Source organism: Hemitrygon akajei, chromosome 12 (assembly GCF_048418815.1).
Source record: "Hemitrygon akajei chromosome 12, sHemAka1.3, whole genome shotgun sequence".
Taxonomy (NCBI): Eukaryota; Metazoa; Chordata; class Chondrichthyes; order Myliobatiformes; family Dasyatidae; genus Hemitrygon; species Hemitrygon akajei.
Window position 1 is genome coordinate 53,081,665 of NC_133135.1, and position 18,907 is coordinate 53,100,571.

Genomic DNA, 18,907 nt, shown 5'->3' on the forward strand with positions numbered 1-18,907 from the left:
TCCTCAAAAATCCTCAACATTGACCTTTCTGTCCTTGCAAAATACTGCCAATTATCCAACCCCCTTTTCATTCCAAAGTTCAAGGTCATATTGTTGCTTACCAAAATCTTTTTGAAATTTTTACTTATTTATTGAGATATCATGCGGAGATGCCCCCTTCTGGTCCCTTGAGCCATGCCCCCCAGCGATCTCCCAATTTAACCCCAGCCTAATCACGGACAATTTACAATGACCAATCAACCTAACAACTGGTACGTCTTTGGACTGTGGGAGGAAACCAGAGCATCCTGAGGAAACCCATTTGGTCACAGGGAGAACATACAACCTCATTACAAGCAGTGGCGGGGATTGAAACAGGATCCCTGTACTGTAAAGCATTGTGCTAGCCATTACGCTACCACACCACCCGTTCTGTTTCCATTTTCTACACAACTCCATGTTGAAATAATTTCCCTATCCACTTACCTCTGTCTCCTGACACTATGTTTATCTTCTCTCCTCAAAGCCTCTTCAACTTCTTACAGTTACCACAACATCCTTCTCCAATGTCACACATCTAGTGCTAGCACAGTGTTATTGCCTTCATTTGACTTGTTTTTAAGACATCGTTTCACAACTATTACATCCTTAACAATGGCTTTTCTTTCTATATTATCTTTTCTGGAATCTCTCAAAAACTTATTCACAGACTTTTCATCCATAAAGTACCACTGATAACACTATATAAAACATCTACTGACAATGGACACTTGAGAGACTGAAGATGCTGTAATCTGGAGTAAAAAATAAACTGCTGGAAGAACTCAGCAGGTCAAGCTGCATCTGTGGAGGCAAAGGGAGGATCAAGGTTTTGGGGTGAGTGAGAACTGAAGGAATGTTGAGGGAAGATAACCAGTATATAGAAATGAGAGGGAGGTGAAAAGCTAGTAGGTGGTAGGTAAAACTAGATAATAGAGGAATGATGGGTAGATGGAACCACAAGGGAGAGTGGATCGGGAAGGTGAACCAAGAGAGTAGAAACCCAGGGAGGTAGGTATATGGGTAATTGATAAATTGTACCAGGTGAAAATAACAAGTTGTTTACCAGGTTGTCGGGGGGTGGGGGGTGGAAATGGTGAATAGAGACCCTGGGTGAACTCTTGAGAGTAGGAAAACAACTTAATCTATGCCTCTTATCATCTTATAGTCCTCTATCAAGTCACCTGTCATCCTCTTTAACTACAAAGAGAAAAGCACTAGCCCTCTCAACCTATCCTCATAAAACATGCTCTCAAGTCAGGTAACATCCTTACAAAGAACCTCTGCACTCTCTAAAGCTTCCACATCCTTCCTATAATGATGCGACCAGAAGTGAACACAAGATACAAAGTGTAGTGTAGCCAGGATTTTATAGAGCTGCAGCATTACCTCACGGCTTTTGAACTCAATCAACTCAGCTGATGAAGGGTTTCAAAGAAGATACACTACACTCCATCAATTCTACCCGTTTTTCATAGGTGACAATCTTCTTTCAATTCTTTCCTAAATCCATAATTATATTTTTATTTCAATCACTTTTGTTCAGCAACTTAGATCAAATGTTTATTACCCTTACACAGTTTAAGTACTTCTATCAAATTACTTAAACATTTTTCTAGAATCATGAAAATACTTCAGTTTGAGTAACAAATGAATGAAGGTGGGTGAAAGTTGAGTTTATTGTCATATGTACAAATGCAATGACAAACATTGCAGCAGCATCCAAGGAACATATCGTAAACAACATTCACAAGAAAAACACAAATTCAACATAAATTATACACAATTTTTACAAACAAGATCACAATTGGAACAAAAATAAAATTGAAGGACTCTTTTAGTGTGAAGTGGCCATAGTGTTCACCCTGTTGCTAAATTGTGCTCAGCATAGAACGCAAAATGGTATAGCTCAGGAACAGGCCTTTCAGCCTACAGAGTTGTAGGCTGTACTAATTACATTAATAGGCCAAACTAATTACATCAGTAATCAAATGCTAATTTAAACTAATTCTTTCTGCCAACACAATTTCCATATCCTTCCATTTCCTGCACATTTATGTGGCTAAGAGCCTCCTGGGTGCCTCCAATGTATTTATCTCCACCACCATCCCAGGCTGTGAATTCCAAGCAGACCAGCTCTCCCTGTGCAAAAGACTTGACCTACACATTTCTGTTGAACTTACCTGGTCTCCCTCTCAATGGTAAACCTCTTCTGCACCCTCTCTAAAGCCTCAACATTCTGATTAGGATTTTGCCGGTTAGTTCAAAAACCAAATGGTTGAAAGTAGTATCTGTTTTTGAATCTGGTGGTCTGAGACTTCAGGTTTCTGTACCTCCTGTCAAATGGAAGCTGAAAAGAGAAGGCAGGTCCCAGATGGTGGAGATCTTTAATGATAGATGTGCCTTCTTGAAGTAAAACTTCCTGTGGATACCACCAATGATCACCAACTCCTTCAGGGGCATTAGACATGTCCGCAGGTTAAAGTCCTGAACTTGATCTGGCCCAGCTTTGAGGATCCACCTGGGATCAACTGGATGACTCTATTTAAAGGCAAATGGACAGTTGGCAAGTGGCAGGCTTCTGAAAGTTTCATATCAAAAGTCCAAGGTCAGCATGTTCCTGTTAGAAGGATAGGCATACCAAGTTCAGGGAAACCTTGGCTATGTTCTGATGTTAAAAAAGAAGCATACATCCTGTTTAGATAGCTGGAAACAAATTAATCCCTTGTAGAATATATTTAAAAAATTAAAAACTGGGCTTAAGAGGGTATGAGATGGATTTGCAGTCAGGATTAAAGATAGTACCAAAAGGTTCCTTAGATGTATTAACAGTAAAAAGATGAGTACCGAAAGACTAGGTCCTCTTAAAGACCATCAGGACCACCTATGTGTGTGGAGTTGCAGGAGATGGGTGAGACTTTTAATGTCCATTTTGTCCTTGGTGTTTACCAAGGAGAATATCATGGATGCCAATGAGATGAGGTTCATAAGATGTGAGGTAATAAGTAGCAAAGTCACATGCATGTTATGAGGAAGGAAATATTTGCAGCCTTGTAGAGCAATAAGGTGGGTAAATCCTCAGGGTTTGACCAAGTAAACTCTCAGACAATAACAGACCAGGGAACTCGCAGAAGCCCTTGAAGAGATATTTGCTTCATTGTTAGCCACTGGCAAAGTTCCAGAAGACTGCAGAGTATCTAATGCTGGTCCATTGTTCAAGAAGGGTTGTAAGGACAGGCCAGGGAACAACAGGCTATCAGCCTGATTTCATTCATCAGAAGGTTACTGGAGGGAATTCTGAGGGATGAGATTTACCATGACTTCGATAGACAAGACTTGATTAGGAATAGTCAGCAAGGTTTTGTACAGGGGCAGAGATGGTCTGACAAATCTTTTGGAGTTTCTTCAAGGGTGAACTGAGGGGGTGGATGAAATTAGGACAGTGGATGCTTATATAGATCTTAGTAAGGCCTTGATCAGGTCCTGCATGACAGGCCGATCTGGAAGGTTAGGACACTTAGGATTCAGGAGGAACTAGCGAGGTGGATTCAGAATTGGCTCAATGGTAGGAAGCAGAGGGTGATGTATAAGTATTCACCCCCTTTTAATATGACACACCAAATCATCACTGGTGTAGCCAATTAGCTTTAGAAGTCAAATGATTAGTTATATGGAGATCTGTTTTTGGAGACCTGTGTGCAGTCAAGGTGTTTCAATTGATTGTAGTAAAAGTACACCTGTATTTGGAAGGTGCAACTCCTGGTGAGTCAATAGCCTGGCAAAAATTACACCATGAAGACAAAAGAACACTCCAAGCAACTCCACAAAAAGGTTATTGAAAAGCATAAGTCAGTAGATGGATACAGGAAAATTTCCAAGTCACTGAATATCCCTTGGAGTACAGTTAAGTCGATTTTCAAGAAATGGAAAGAATATGGCACAGCTGCAAATCTACCTACGGCAAGCTGTCCTGAAAAACTGAGTAACCGTGCATGAAGGGGACTAGTGAGGGAAACCACCAAGAGACCTACAACAACTCTGGAGGAGTTACAAAGTTCAGTGGCTGAGGCAGGAGAGGCTGCGTTTACAACAACTGTTGTCCGGGTGCTTCACCAGTCGCAGTTTTCTGGGAGAGTGGCAAAGAGAAAGCCACTGTTGAAAAACACTCACATGAAATCTCAGCTAGAGTTTGTGAGAATGCATTTGGAAGACCCTGAAGTCATCTGGAAGAAGGTTCTATGGTCTGATGAAACCAAAATTGAGCTGTTTGGCTATCAGACTAAACACTATATTTTGCATAAGGGAAACACTGCACATCATCAAAAATACACCATCTCTACTGTGTAGCGTGTTGGTGGCTGCATCATGCTGTTGGGATGCTTCACTGCAGCAGGCCCTGGAAGGCTTGTGAAGGTAGAGGGTAAAATTAATGCAGTAAAATGCATGGAAATTCTGATGTAGTCTGCAAGAGAACACAACTTGGGGGAAGATTTGTTTTCCAGCAAGACAATGACCCTAAGCATAAAGCCAAAGCTATATAGGAATGGCTTAAAACAACAAAGCTGTGAGGATTACATTCCTTGACTTCTCTAGTGCCTTTAACACCATCCAGCCCAAGATCTTAAAGCACAAACTAACGGAGATGGGAGTAGACTCTCACATGGTGGATTGGATAGTGGACTACTTGACAGATAGACCTCAGTATGTGCGGTTGGGAGACTGTAGGTCTGACACAGTGGTCAGCAGCACAGGAGCGCCACAGGGAACCGTACTCTCTCCGGTCCTGTTCACCCTGTACACATCTGACTTCCAATATAACTCGGAGTCCTGCCATGTGCAGAAGTTCGCTGATGACACGGCCATAGTGGGGTGTGTCAGGAATGGACAGGAGGAGGAGTATAGGAAACTGATACAGGACTTTGTGATATGGTGCAACTCAAACTACCTGCGTCTCAATGTCACCAAGACCAAGGAGATGGTGGTGGACTTTAGGAGATCTAGGCCTCATATGGAGCCAGTGATCATTAATGGAGAATGTGTGGAGCAGGTTAAGACCTACAAGTATCTGGGAGTACAGTTGGACGAGAAGCTAGACTGGACTGCCAACACAGATGCCTTGTGCAGGAAGGCACAGAGTCGACTGTACTTCCTTAGAAGGTTGGCGTCATTCAATGTCTGCAGTGAGATGCTGAAGATGTTCTATAGGTCAGTTGTTGAGAGCGCCCTCTTCTTTGTGGTGGCGTGTTGGGGAGGAAGCATTAAGAAGAAGGACGCCTCACGTCTTAATAAGCTGATAAGGAAGGCGGGCTCTGTCGTGGGCAAAGTACTGGAGAGTTTAACATCGGTAGCTGAGCGAAGGGCGCTGAGTAGGCTACGGTCAATTATGGAAAACCCTGAACATCCTCTACATAGCACCATCCAGAGACAGAGAAGCAGTTTCAGCGACAGGTTACTGTCGATGCAATGCTCCTCAGACAGGACGAAGAGGTCAATACTCCCCAATGCCATTAGGCTTTACAATTCAACTGCCAGGACTTAAGAACTTTTTTTAAAGCTATTATTAATGCTTTTTGAGTTAGTAATTTAGATGCATATCATATTATTACTGAGTTAAGTATTGTATGTAATGAGTTTTTGCTACAACAAGTGTATGGGACATTGGAAAAAATGTTGAATTTCCCCATGGGGATGAATAAAGTATCTATCTATCTATCTATCTATCTAATGTCTGGGGTGGCCATATTAGAGTCCACACCTCAATCCAATTGAGAATTAGTGGCTGGACTTGAAAAGGGCTGTTCACTCATGATTCCCATGCAATCTGACAGAGCTTGAGTAGATTTGTAAAGAATAATGGGAGAAAATTTCTGTGTCCAGATTTGCAAAGCTGATAGAGGCCTATCCACACAGACTCAAGACTGTAATTGCTGCTAAAGGCGCATCTACTAAATACTGACTTGAAGGGGGTGAATACTAATGCAATCAGTTATTTTGTGTAATATATTTGTAATTAATTTAAGTTACTTTATAGAGATATGTTATCACTTTGACACAAAAGAGTCTTTTTTCTGTTGATCAGTGTAAAAAAAGCCAATTAAATCCACTGTGATTCAATATCGTAAAACAATAAAACATGAGAACTTCCAAGGAGGGTGAATACTTTTTATAGGCACTGTACATGCTTTTACAGCATTAAGCTGCTGCCACAATTAGCTGATTAGATACTTGCATTCGGAGCAGGTGTACAGGTGTATCAAATAAAGTGGCCACTGAGTGTATAAGAGAAGGAAGATTACAGTGAAATTGTTTATCAAGATTTAATGCACAGCTTGAGTACACTGATAGTTTAGGTAACTATATTACAGGAAATAAGAAATTTCACAGGAGAGGAAGAGGTTCATAAGGATGTTGCCAGGACTCAAAATGTTAAATTATAAAGGAAAGATTCAATATGGTGCAACTGTTTTCTTCAGAATAGGGGAGACTGAGGAATGAAAAGCCTTTGAGAAATGTAGATAGTATAAATAAATATTTCATATGTCCTGGGTGCCAAGTATCAGGGGCACAGATTGAATGCAATTGCCTGATAGACTATAGGAGAGACAAGGAAAAAGCTTTTCATTTTGAAGGTGGTGGGAGCATGGAGGTCACTGACTAGTCTTATAAGACATAGCCCATCACCATATCACAAGTGTAGTTAGATGTGTAGCTTAGAGGGCAGTTAGCTGAAGGGCTAAAGATGAAGTTGCTGAAGTGGAATCAGGTCAGGTGGCTTATTTTCAACTGACTAAATTACCTTTATGTTATACATTTTCTATGATTTCTATGTTCACAACATCAGCAATCTCTCCTAAAGTTCACGACATTTTAGGTCATTGGATGTCCTATGGTTCCTGTCTCAGCAAAGATGATCTGTTATTAGTGATAGATTATTAAAATAAGTTAAATTGGACAGTTTGTTGCAAAATCAAATAATTGAAAAACTGAGAGCCAAAACGATTGTTGATAGGAAATCCTCAAACATTCTGAAGCAGAAACACACAGCAATCTCACATCGCACCTCTTTCTGACGTCTAAGCTTGCCTTTCACTCATTGAAGCACTCTTCCTTGAACAAATGTATTGAATTGTTTCTTCTTCTGAAGACTCTTGTCCCACGCCAACCACATTCTCATCACATGGCAGATTGTTCTGCTCTGTGACCCTGCTCTTCATCCTTGCCTTCATGTTGTGAACCCAGAGGAATGGCCACTTCCACACTCATTTCTGGCAGGTAGAAGACGTGGGCAAAAGGAGTTGCTGAGGTTTGGATCCCAAACTCAGCCAACTACTGAAACACATTCTATGCTTACAACAATAATACCCACACTTTTCTTCATTTGGCTCACCTCCCAGATATCAACGCACTACTATTTGTTGAAGATTCCTTATAAAAGCATGCCTTGGGGAAGGGGTTCCTCCTACAGCCAAACACCAAGGTTTCTCATTCTTAAAAATACATGTTGGTTAATTGCTACAGCCGTGATATCAGTGATGAGAACACAAAAGTATGTTTCCTCTGAATACTTCCACAATCTGTGAGCAATGCACACACTGTTGATCAGCCAAAGGGTTAATGACTCATGAATAAAATGTGCATGTGTGATTGGTACAACAAGTAAGCACCTATAATGTTGAAAAGAAATACTGAGGTGTGGGACCTGTGACCTATGAAGAGCCATGGATCCTCAGGTACCACATACAAAATGCTGGAGGAACTCAGCCGGCTGGGCAGCATCTATGGATAAAAGTACAGTCGACGTTTCAGGACAAAACCCTTTGGCAGGACTGGCCTGCCGAGTTCCTCCAGCATTTTGTGTGTACCGCTTGGATTTCCAGCATCTGCACATTTTCTCTTGTTTGTGATGGATCTTTGGTAAGTGTTTTTTCTTTGGTTACTATATATTACCAGAGAAATGCAGAACTAAAACTAAAATGCAGGCTAAAACTGTTGTGGAGGCATCACATAATATTCTTCACATATGTCCAAAGCATAATAAAGTGCAAATTCCAGAATGCACAAAAAAATCTTCATCTCAGATTTTGCTGAAATTTTTTCTAGATATTTCAATTTTGATTTTTCTGTTAGATTGTTTAGTCTCTGTCTCCAATTTATGGTTTTCTTTAGTTGATTTAATACTTACAACACAGAAAATGGATATCACATATGTGAAATAGATGCTTAGTCGCATGGCTGGTGTTACTTTACATGGCAGTTAACCATTCCCTGTATCTTTATATATGGACATGGAGGGTTATGAAATTACAAGGCGTGCTGTTGCCACTTAACTGCCTGTGATGGTACGGTAAGATTTTCAGCAAATAATATTTAGACTTAACAGCTCTTGACTCAGGTTAATGGAAAGCACATTTCTAGCTATAAGAGGCTAAATTCGAGTAACAGAATTGGGTTACTGAAAAAGTTCTAGATAATTATAGCATTTGGTATCTGGTATTAAGTATAAACCAGTTCAACAAGCAGCATTGTAATTTTGTGAACACCATGGAAACAGCACATAGGTGAGTAATTACTTCTCAGAAATCTTTCTCACTGGGACAGATGCTTAGCCTCTATGCTGACAAATTTGCTTCATTATAGCTCAATAGAACACAGAAAGATGATAACAAAAAGCCCTGTAGCCTTATGCACTACATTACTTACGAGGAGCCATGTCATCTCTTGGGAGAGGCAAAAAAAATAGCCAATTTTTTAGAAAATTGTGTTTGCAGATACATCTTGAAGATAAAATGGTTGGAGAGTGAGAGATGCAGGAATGTTTAGGGAGGGAATTGGAAAACATGGAACAAAAGCAATTTAAAATTTGGGATGCTCAAAAGACCAAAGTATGAGAAGCATTGATTGCTGTCAGGATTGTAAGGCTACAGAAGTAGCAGGAAAAACGGGGCAAGGTTGTGAGGGAGAGGTGTTGGAAAACAAAGTCATGATATTAAAATGGAGGTGTTGCTCAATCAGGAGCAACTGTGGGTCCATGAGATCTGGAGCAAGAAAAAAAGAGGATAGTGCAGATTTAAGCATTGACATTATTTTATGGGTGGATATAAAATTGGAGGTTAGTCAGATGTTTAGGGTAGTAATCTCAGGATTGCTGCCTGTGCCACATACTAACAAGCGCAAGAATAGCACGATCAGGCATATTAATGTGTGGCTGAGAGACTGGTGTATAGGGCAGGGCTTCAGGTTCCTGGATCATTGGGACCTTCTCTGGGGAAAGTACGACATGTTAAAAAAAAGGACAGGTTACACCTGAACTCAAAGGGATCCAATATCCTAGCAAGCAGAGCTGTTATGGAGGGTTTAAGCTAATTTGGCAGGGGGCTGGGATCCAGAGTGATAGGGCTGAGGAAGGGGAAAATAGAAATAAATCAGAGATAGTGTGCAACAGAGATGATAGAAAAGACAAGCAGGAGATGAGGCATAATCACAGTCAGTGGGATGAGTTACAGGGCAATAGAGGTGTGGTGCAGTTAAAACACAAAGCAACAAATACTGGACTGAAAGTGTTGTATTTGAATGCACGCAGCATAAGAAATAAAATGGACAATCTTGAAATTCATCTACATATTGGCAAGTATGACGTTGTGGCCATTTCTGAAACTTGGCTAAAGGACGCCTGCTATTGGGAGCTGAACGTCCAAGGATATATGGTGATTCGGAAAGATAGGTTAGTAGGCAGAGGTGGTGGTGTGGCCCTGTGTATAAGAAGTAATATTAAATCCTTAGAAATGGATGACATAGGATCAGAAGGTGTAGAGTCTCTATTGGTTGAGTTAAGAAATGGCAAGGGTAAAAGGACCCTAATGGCAGTTGTATACAGGCCTCCAAACAGCAGCCAAGATGTGGATTACAAATTACAGCAGGAGATAGAAAAGTCGTGTCAGAAAGGCAATGTCATGATAATCGTTGGGGATTTTAATATGAAAATGGACTGGGAAAACCAGGCCAGTACTGGACCTCAAGAGAGAGAATTTGAAGAATATCTAAGGGATGGCTTTTTAGAACAGCTTGTTGTTGAGCCCACTATGGGATCGGCTGTGCTGGATTGGCTGCTGTGCAATGATCCGGAGATGATAAGAGTGCTTAAGATTAAGGAACCCTTAGGGAACAGTGATCACAATATGATCAAGTTCACTTTGAAATCTGAGAAGAAGAAACTAAATTCCAATGTGCCAGTATTTCCGTGGAATAAAGGCAATTACAATGGCATGAGAGAGAAACTGGCAAAAGTTGAACGGAAAGGGACACTAACAGGGAGGACAGCAGAGCAGCAATGGCTGGAGTTTCTGCAAAAAATGAGGGAATTGCAAGACAGATATATTCAAAATAAGAAGAAATTTTCGAATGGAAGGACACTATCGTGGCTGACAAGTGAAGTCAGAGCCAAAGTAAAAGCAAAAGAGAGGGCATTCAAGGAAGCCAAAGCTAGTGGGAAGATAGAGGATTGGGAAACTTCTAAAAACTTGCAGAAGGAAACTAAGAAAGTCATTAGGAAGGAAAAGATGTGTTATGAAAGGAAGCTGGTGACTAATATCAAGGAAGATATTAAAAGCTTTTTAAAGTATATAAAAGATAAAAGAGAGTTGAGGGTAGATATAGGACGGATAGAAAATGACACTGGAGATATTGTAATGAGAGACGCAGAGATGGCAAAGGAACTGAATGTGTATTTTGCATCAGTCTTCACAGTGGAAGACATCTGCAGTATACCGGACATTCAAGAATGTCAGGGGAGTGAAGTTTGTGCAGTGAAAGTTACAACTGAAAAAGTGCTCGGGAGGCTTAGTGGTCTGAGGGTAGATAAATCTTCTGGACCTGATGGAATGCACCCTTGGGTTCTGAAGGAAGTAGCTGGAGAGATTGCAGAGGCATTATCAAGGATCTTTCAAGAATCGATAGATTCTGGCATTGTACTGGACGACTGGGAAATTGCAAATGTTACTCAGCTATTTAAGAAGGGTGAGAGGCAGCAGAAAGGAAACTATAGAGGAAACTGTTAGCCTGACATCAGTGGTTGGGAATTTGTTGGAATCAATTGTTAGAGATGAGATTACGGAGCACCTGGAGACACATGACAAGATAGGCCAAAACCAGCATGTTTTCCTGAAAGGAAAATCCTGCCTGACTAACCTACTGCAATTTTTTCAGGAAATTACAAGCAGGATAGACAAAGGAGATGTAGTAGATGTGGTGTACTTGGATTTTCAGAAGGTCTTTGATAAGGTGCCGGCACATGACGCTACTTAGCAAGATGGAATTACTTAGCCCATGGAATTACAGGGAAGTCACTAGCATGGGTGGAGCATTGGCTGATCAGCAGAAAACAGAGAGTGGGAATAAAGGGATCCTATTCTGCCTGGCTGCCGGTTACCATTGGAGTTCCACAGGGGTCGGTGTTGGGACCACTGCTTTTTACGATGTATGTCAATGATTTGGACTATAGGATTAATGGATTTGCGGCTAGATTTGCCGATGATACAAAGATAGGTGGAGGAGTGGGTAGTGTTGAGGAAATAGAGAGCCTGCAGAGAGACTTAGATAGTTTAGGGGAATGGGCAAAGAAGTGGCAAATGAAACACAATGTTGGAAAGTGTATGGTCATGCACTTTGGTGGAAGAAATAAACAAGCAGACTATTACTTAGATGGGGAGAGAATTCAAAATTCAGAGATGCAAAGGGTCTTGGGAGTCCTTGTGCAGGATACCCTAAAGATTAACCTCCAGGTTGAGTCGGTGGTGCAGAAGGCAAATGCAATGTTGGCATTCATTTCTAGAGGTATAGAATATAAGAGCAGGGATGTGACGTTGAGGCTCTATAAGGCACTCATGAGACCACACTTGGAGTATTACGTGCAGTTTTGGGCTCCTTATTTTAGAAAGGATATATAGACATTGGAGAAGGTTCAGAGAAGATTCAGGAGAATGATTCCAGGAATGAAAGGATTACTGTATGAGGAACATCTGGCAACTCTTGGGTTGTATTCCCTGGAGTTCAGGAGAATGAGGGGGGATCTCATAAAAACATTCCAAATGTTAAAAGGCCTGAACAGATTAGATATGGCAAAGTTATTTCCCATGGTAGGGGATTCTAGGAAAAGGGGCACAACTTCAGGATTGAAGGACGTCCATCTAGAACAGAGATGTGGAGAAATTACTTTAGTCAGAGTATGGTAAATCTGTGGAATTTGTTGCCACGAGCGGCTGTGGAGGCCAAGTCATTGGGTGTATTTAAGGCAGAGATAGATAGCTTCTTGATTAGCCAGGGCATCAAAGGGTATGGGGGGGGAAATCAGCAGAGTGGGAATGACTGAAAGAATTGGATCAGCCCATGACTGAATGGTGGAGTGAACTTGATGGGCCAAATGGCCTACTTCTGCTCCTATATCTTATGGTCTTATGGTATCATAGATGTGCAGAAGAATATTCAAATCTGCTGATAATAGATTCCAACGTGAAGTTATCAGCCATGATGAACTGAGGCAGAGGTAAAATCCAACAAGTTACAGAGATTATCCATGCTTCTCATTAACTCTAATATTACTACCTTACAATTTTTCTGTTGACACCACTTTACAACTCTTCTTTTTTCAAATAAAAATGGAATTGATTTGATAAAAACACAAAATGCTGGCAGAACTCAGCAGGCCAGACAGCATCTATGGGAGGAGGTAATAACGACGTTTCGGGCCGAAACCCTTCATCAGGAGTGAAGTAACATGGGATGGTTGAGGGGGGATAAGAAGTGGGGGGAGGGATAAAGTAGAGAGCCGGGTGATGCACCATCAATAACTCACGCTGAGACTTAGGAAGCGAGATATCGGCTTTTATTGACTGGAAGAATAAACAGCACTACATCCTGGGGAAAATGAGGGAGAGCAGCAGCCCACAGTCGCCTTTATACAGGGGTCTGTGGGAGGAGCCACAGGAGCAGTCAGCAGGGTCTGTGGGAGGAGCCACAGGAGCAGTCAGACAGGTATATCTAGTTCACCACACCAGGAAGTGATAGGCTGGAGGGAAATGGGCTAGGGGGAAGGTGGAGAATGATGGGAAATAAAAGAGAAAGAAAGGTAGGGCTGGGGGGAGAGATTATAGTGGGGGGGGGGGAAAAGAGAGAGAAAGAGAACCCTCCCTCCCCCCACTTCTTATCCCCCCTCGACCATCCCATGTTACTTCACTCTTGATGAAGGGTTTCGGCCCAAAACGTCGTTATTACCTCCTCCCATAGATGCTGTCTGGCCTGCTGAGTTCTGCCAGCATTTTGTGTTTTTTATTTATTTCCAGCATCTGCAGATTCACTCGTGTTGCCTTGGAATTGATTTGACATGTTTCAGCCCAATGGAACATTCCCTAAATCTAGAAAGTGATATTGCCAGGTATTCACAAAGCAATTGTTCGGTACTCTAAATGTCATCTGGAGCATCAGCTCAATCCATCTTAAAGATTCTCATTCTGCTTAAGACTTCATTCTTATCTATCTTATGTTTACTGCGCAACTCAGAACTCATAAGTAATGCATTGTCTTTAAAAAGAATAATATTTTTGCCATATGCTTGGAGCCTTTTCTAATTTGTGTCAGAAAACCATCTACATTCATTGGTGTACAGCAAATCATCAAGCATCAGGCAGAGATGCATGCCTCACTTATCTACACAGGATGTCAGAGTTCAAGGAAGGTAAACATTCAGATAGTTTACCCAAATTAAACAGTGCACAAGATGGATTCAACCACAATAAAAGATCAAAGAGCAGTTTATCAACTTCAATTACAGCAACTAAATACAGTATTGCAAAGTAAGCAGATGATCAACTCACGAGGACAAGATGATACGAGTTTTGGACCACCACATACACTCTGTTCAACACTGCATATTTTCCAGTTAAGTGAAAAGAGGGTACAGTTTATCTTGTTCCTTTATATATTTGTCATGATACTGAATTCTTCTATTCTTATTCCAAGAAATTCTTCTGTGCTTTGTCTGTTGCTGAACGATCTACATCATATCCAATAACAAAGCAACTGTTTTAATCAGCGCACTGTTCATCCAGACACTGGGCAAAGAGTTGAGGTCAAGGTTGAGTACACCCACGAGCATTAACACGAGGTAGACTGGCATATTGATGGAAACAGATAATCTGCAACAACCATAGTTCCAATGGGCTTCAGTAAAGCTTTCGACAAGGTTATTTAAGATAAACCAATCCAGAAGATTACGATACACAAGATCCACAGTGACCCAGAATCACAGAGTAATCCAACACAGAAATGGTCCTTCTGCTCAACTCATAAATACCAACCAAGGAGTCAATCTAAGCTAGTCCCTTTGGCAAACATGTGGAGACCTAGGAGATTGGATTCAACTTCAACATGGTCATAGGAGACAGGGAGTCATGATCAAGGGGTGTTATTTTGACTGGAAGGCTCTGACAAGTGGTATTCCACAAGGATCAGTACTGAGACCTCTGTAACACTTGGACTAAAGTGTAATTGGGATGATTATTGTTTAAATGCAACATACTAATTAGCAAAGAAGTGTGGACGTGTGAGGTATTGCACTTTTGGAGGCCAGATGGAAAAGGAAAGTATACAGTAAATGTCAGGAATCTGAGGAGGACCAATGTATTAAGGAATCTTGAGATGCAAATACCTAACTCACTAAAAGTGGAAAGACAAGTAGAGAGGTGATAATGGAGAGGTTCACAATAGGTTGCTTGGATTAAGGAATATTAGCTATGAAGGGAGATTGGTTTGTTTTCTTTTGAGCATTGTTGGCTGAGGAGTGACCTGATAAAAGGGCACCATATTAACGTAGTGGTTAACGTGACACTATTACAGCTCGGGGCATCGGAATCCAGAGTTCAATCCTGTAAGACTCTGTAAGGAGTCTCTGTATATCCCCCCTCCACCCCCATGAAATGTACGGGTTTTCCTTGGGTGCTCCAGTTTCCTCCCACAGTCCAAATATGTACTGGGTCATTGTAAATAATCTTCTGATTAGGTTAGGGTTAAATTGTGCTTGTTCGGGTTTTCTGGGTGGTGTGGCTTGAAGGGCCGTGAGGGGCTATTCTATGTTCTATCTCTAAATAAAAAAAATTTACAAAGTATATAAACTTCTGAAAGGCATAGGTAGGGTAGGTAGTCAAAGTCTTTCTTTCAGGAGGGAACTGTCAAACACTAGAAGCCAAGGCTTAAGGTGCGATAGATAGTTAACAAGTCTGTGGCATGATATTCTACCAATGGTGTTAAAATTTTCATGGAGGTATCCTTCTAGTCAAATGGCAGTCTGCAAGATCTTTATGATGGAACATGAAATTATATTGGCAGGAGATATAATCAACCATCTTTCTGCTGCAGATAATCTTAATTGGCATTTAGGATGTGAGATTTCTGCCTTCTATTTGTCATATTAGGCTTGACTATTGTTCAGTCATACTGTGCAGCAGCTTCATTACTAAAAGCCTCAAGAAGGCGGCATCCATCAATAAGGACCATCACCACTCGGGGCGTGCTTTCTTATCATTAATACAGTTGGGAAGGAGGTACAGGAGCCTAAACTGCCACCCTCAATGTTTTAAGATCAGCTTCTATCTCTCTGCCATCAGATTTCAGAATGGTCCACGAATCTATGAACACTGCATCATCATTCCTCCTTTCCACTATTTATCTAATTTTATAACTTATAATAATTTTTAAATCTTGAACTATACTGTTGCTGCAAAACAATGAATTTCATGACATACGTCCAAACCTAGTTCTGAAAAGGAGCTATGACTGACCACACAGCAAAGGGAAGGTAGTCACAATGCAGTTGGTTGACTGGAACCCTTCCTATTGCTTCTGTGCCTCCTATATTGCTGCCATGGCTGCTGTTAGAGAATCAGGAACATCTCTTTATGAGTCAGATAGAAATTTTCCAATGCTTACAGAACACAGAATCAGTTTGGCTCAAGAATTCCTGTTGGTTTTGAAGGCTGGCTTTGTCAACTGTAGATCTTTAGTGAGAAATGTAGGCATTTAGGATGTGGGATTTCCATCTTCTCTTTTTTCAGTACAATATTAAAGAAGAGCTGCCATCCCATTTATTTGCTCCAATAAAAAACCCATTGCACCACACCAAGAAAATAACAAGAATTCGCATGATAATCAATATCACTAAGATTCATTACCTGCTTAATTATTTTGTTTGCTTTGCGAGTGAGCCCTGCTGTGTTCATATTGATTGCTCCACATACAAAACACTGAAATGACTATTTTCCAAAAGTAATTCAGTGTCATGTCATGAACATTGTAGTTGTACCACAGAGACTGTAGCTATCTGTTTGTATCTACCTGCTTCCCAACGAAAATCCAGATCTGTTGGTTTATATCTGGAGTCAAATCAAATTCTAACAGATGTTATATTCTGTTTAGTGAAGTCCAAAAAATGATGTAATGTCAACTCATAGTTGACAATCAGCAATGAAAATTCCACCATAGCCAACGAGTGACTGATAAACATTATTCAAGAAATTCAGACGCATAGAACAAAAGCTTTAAACATTGTACTGATTAGACAATGGCTGGATTCTGTCTCCTCAGTACAAAGTTGTACTTTTGTTGTGTGTCTCTGAATTTCTTGAATAATTCTCCTGCACTGAATTACTTTCCATTTAAAAATATGTAGCTGTGCAACAGAAACATTCCTGTCAGATCAGAGGTAGGAAAACTGAATTAGAATGAATTAGTTACCTTCTGCTAGTTATTGTGAAGGTTCCTCATAACATCAAGTTCAAGTTCAGTTTTATTTGTCATTCAACTGCACACATGTATACCACCAAATGAAACTAAGTTCCTCTGGTCCAAAATGCACAACACAGTACATATAAATTACGGACACAACACAAAAAGTAATATCACCACAAATAAACTAACAATTAATAGGGTATTTATACGATACAAGTTAAAAAGTAAACTATAACACTACTGGCGCTTCACACTTGATGAGACTGCCTGATGAGATTTATAAGCGGTAGCAGGGAGTTCAATAGTAGTCTTATGGCTGGGGGAAGAAGCTGCTTCCCTCTTAGTAGTTCTTGTTCTGATGCTATTGTACCTACCGCTGATAGCTGATCGGGAGTGGTATTCGAAGGAATTATTGGACGGACGGGAAGGATCATTGACCATGCTAAGGACCTTGTGTGCATAGTGCTCCTGATAACTTTCACTAAAGGGTGAAACAGAGACCCCAATGATCCTCTCAGCAGTTCTTGCAATCCTTTATAGGGAACTTGCAGTCAGATGCTCTGCAATTCCTGTACCAGACAGTGATGCAGCTGGTCAGGACACTCTCGATGGTACTCCTGTAAAAATTGGTTAAAATGGGTGGGGGGGGGGGGGGAGCCTCACTCGCCCCAGGAAGTGGAGATGCTGCTGTGCTTTCTTGACCAAAGAGGTGGTGTTGAGGGACCAGGATTGTGCCAACACAATGCCAAGCAGAATTTGACTGTGAAACATCCCATCATCTAATCACTCAGTGTTCTCACTCACACGAAATCTATGATGCCCATCATCAGGATCACACTGAGAGGGCACAACACTTGAGTCACATGTTATTCCAGTGGCACGACATTAGTCTGACTCCTCACTCTTAAATTGACTTTGTCAAAAGGCAGAGCAGTGGCTTGGGACCAGTCCCAGTCCTCTCAGCTAAAATGACACAACATGAAAGGTGATTAAAAACATTCCTGACATATAAATAGAAGTTTTCTAATATTTATTGGTGCAATAGAAAAGAATACACAGCAAATGAATGGCTGCTGGGACAAGTTTTACACTGACCTCGATACCACCAGCGGAAGAATTAACATTTTCAGCATCCTCATCAACAGCTCACCGGGGAACTGGAAATACTTAATTTCCTAAAAGAAAAGTCACAAATAGATAATCTACCAGGATAAGGCCTGAGTGAAAGTACTGATATTGTGTGTAATAAGAATGAAGCAAGCTCTTACATATATCTAATTTGAATGAAATATGAAATGACTTTGGCTCAATTTAGAAAAGTAATTAAATAGCTATTTGAAAATCTGATAGTAGCCCTTGATTTTTGTTGCCTGAAGCATGTGAGGGACAAGGTTACTGATGTTAATTGGAAAATTATTGTTGTTTTTAAATGCTCCCATTCTGTTTGGAATGAACGATTAAGTAGATGATCAAATAGATTCAATATTGTTCACTGTAAGTTAATTAAAATCAGGTGTTTTCAGCTTGCCTACCTGTTCAGAAAGATGCCTGGTCCTCAGGAAAAATCCCAGCGAGCAGCCGATGATAACGGACAGCACAGAGAGAATCAGCAAACCGTTCCTTTTAAAGACATCCTTGATCTGAACTGAGACGGAAGCAATTGCCACTGTCATTGTGCCCTGGTCTCCTGACTTTGGAGAGGCCACTACTCCATACAATGGCAGTGCCCTGACTACCCACAGATGGGAGTTCAAAGCCAGTATCCCATATCTGGGCTTTGCACACAGAGAAGTCAATGCCCCTGACCTCGGAGCTAAACTTCATCAAATAAAAAGCATGCACAGATGCCATTATTATCCTAATGTGATGTCTCTGATCTTATTACCAGAGAATTCATTAAGGCGATTATTGACCAACCTAAGGCTGGACTCTGCCAGCTCTGAGGCAAGTATCTTAGCTCCTGGCATTGGACATTTGATACGGTTCTGACAAAAATGTTAACTAGTACCAAAATACACCTTTTTATTCTGTAAATAGCTTCCCCTTCACGATTGAAGAATATTAATTATTTCTAGTACACGTGTAAAACAGAACAAAATAGTTATTACTCAAGATC

General features: G+C 40.9%; 1 protein-coding gene across 1 annotated transcript in view; it reads right to left on the bottom strand.

The window, feature by feature from the left end:
• The window catches only part of slc1a7a (solute carrier family 1 member 7a), a 71,230-nt gene extending 52,586 nt beyond the window's left edge, over positions 1–18,644 (bottom strand). The window contains exons 1-2 of the mRNA XM_073063100.1: positions 18,324–18,644; positions 17,887–17,966 (exon numbers count right to left, since the gene is read on the bottom strand). Coding sequence (XP_072919201.1) covers positions 17,887–17,966; positions 18,324–18,464 — 221 coding nt within the window. The 5' untranslated portion in view covers positions 18,465–18,644. The remainder of the gene's footprint in view (positions 1–17,886; positions 17,967–18,323) is intronic.
• Positions 18,645–18,907: the final 263 nt, after the last annotated feature.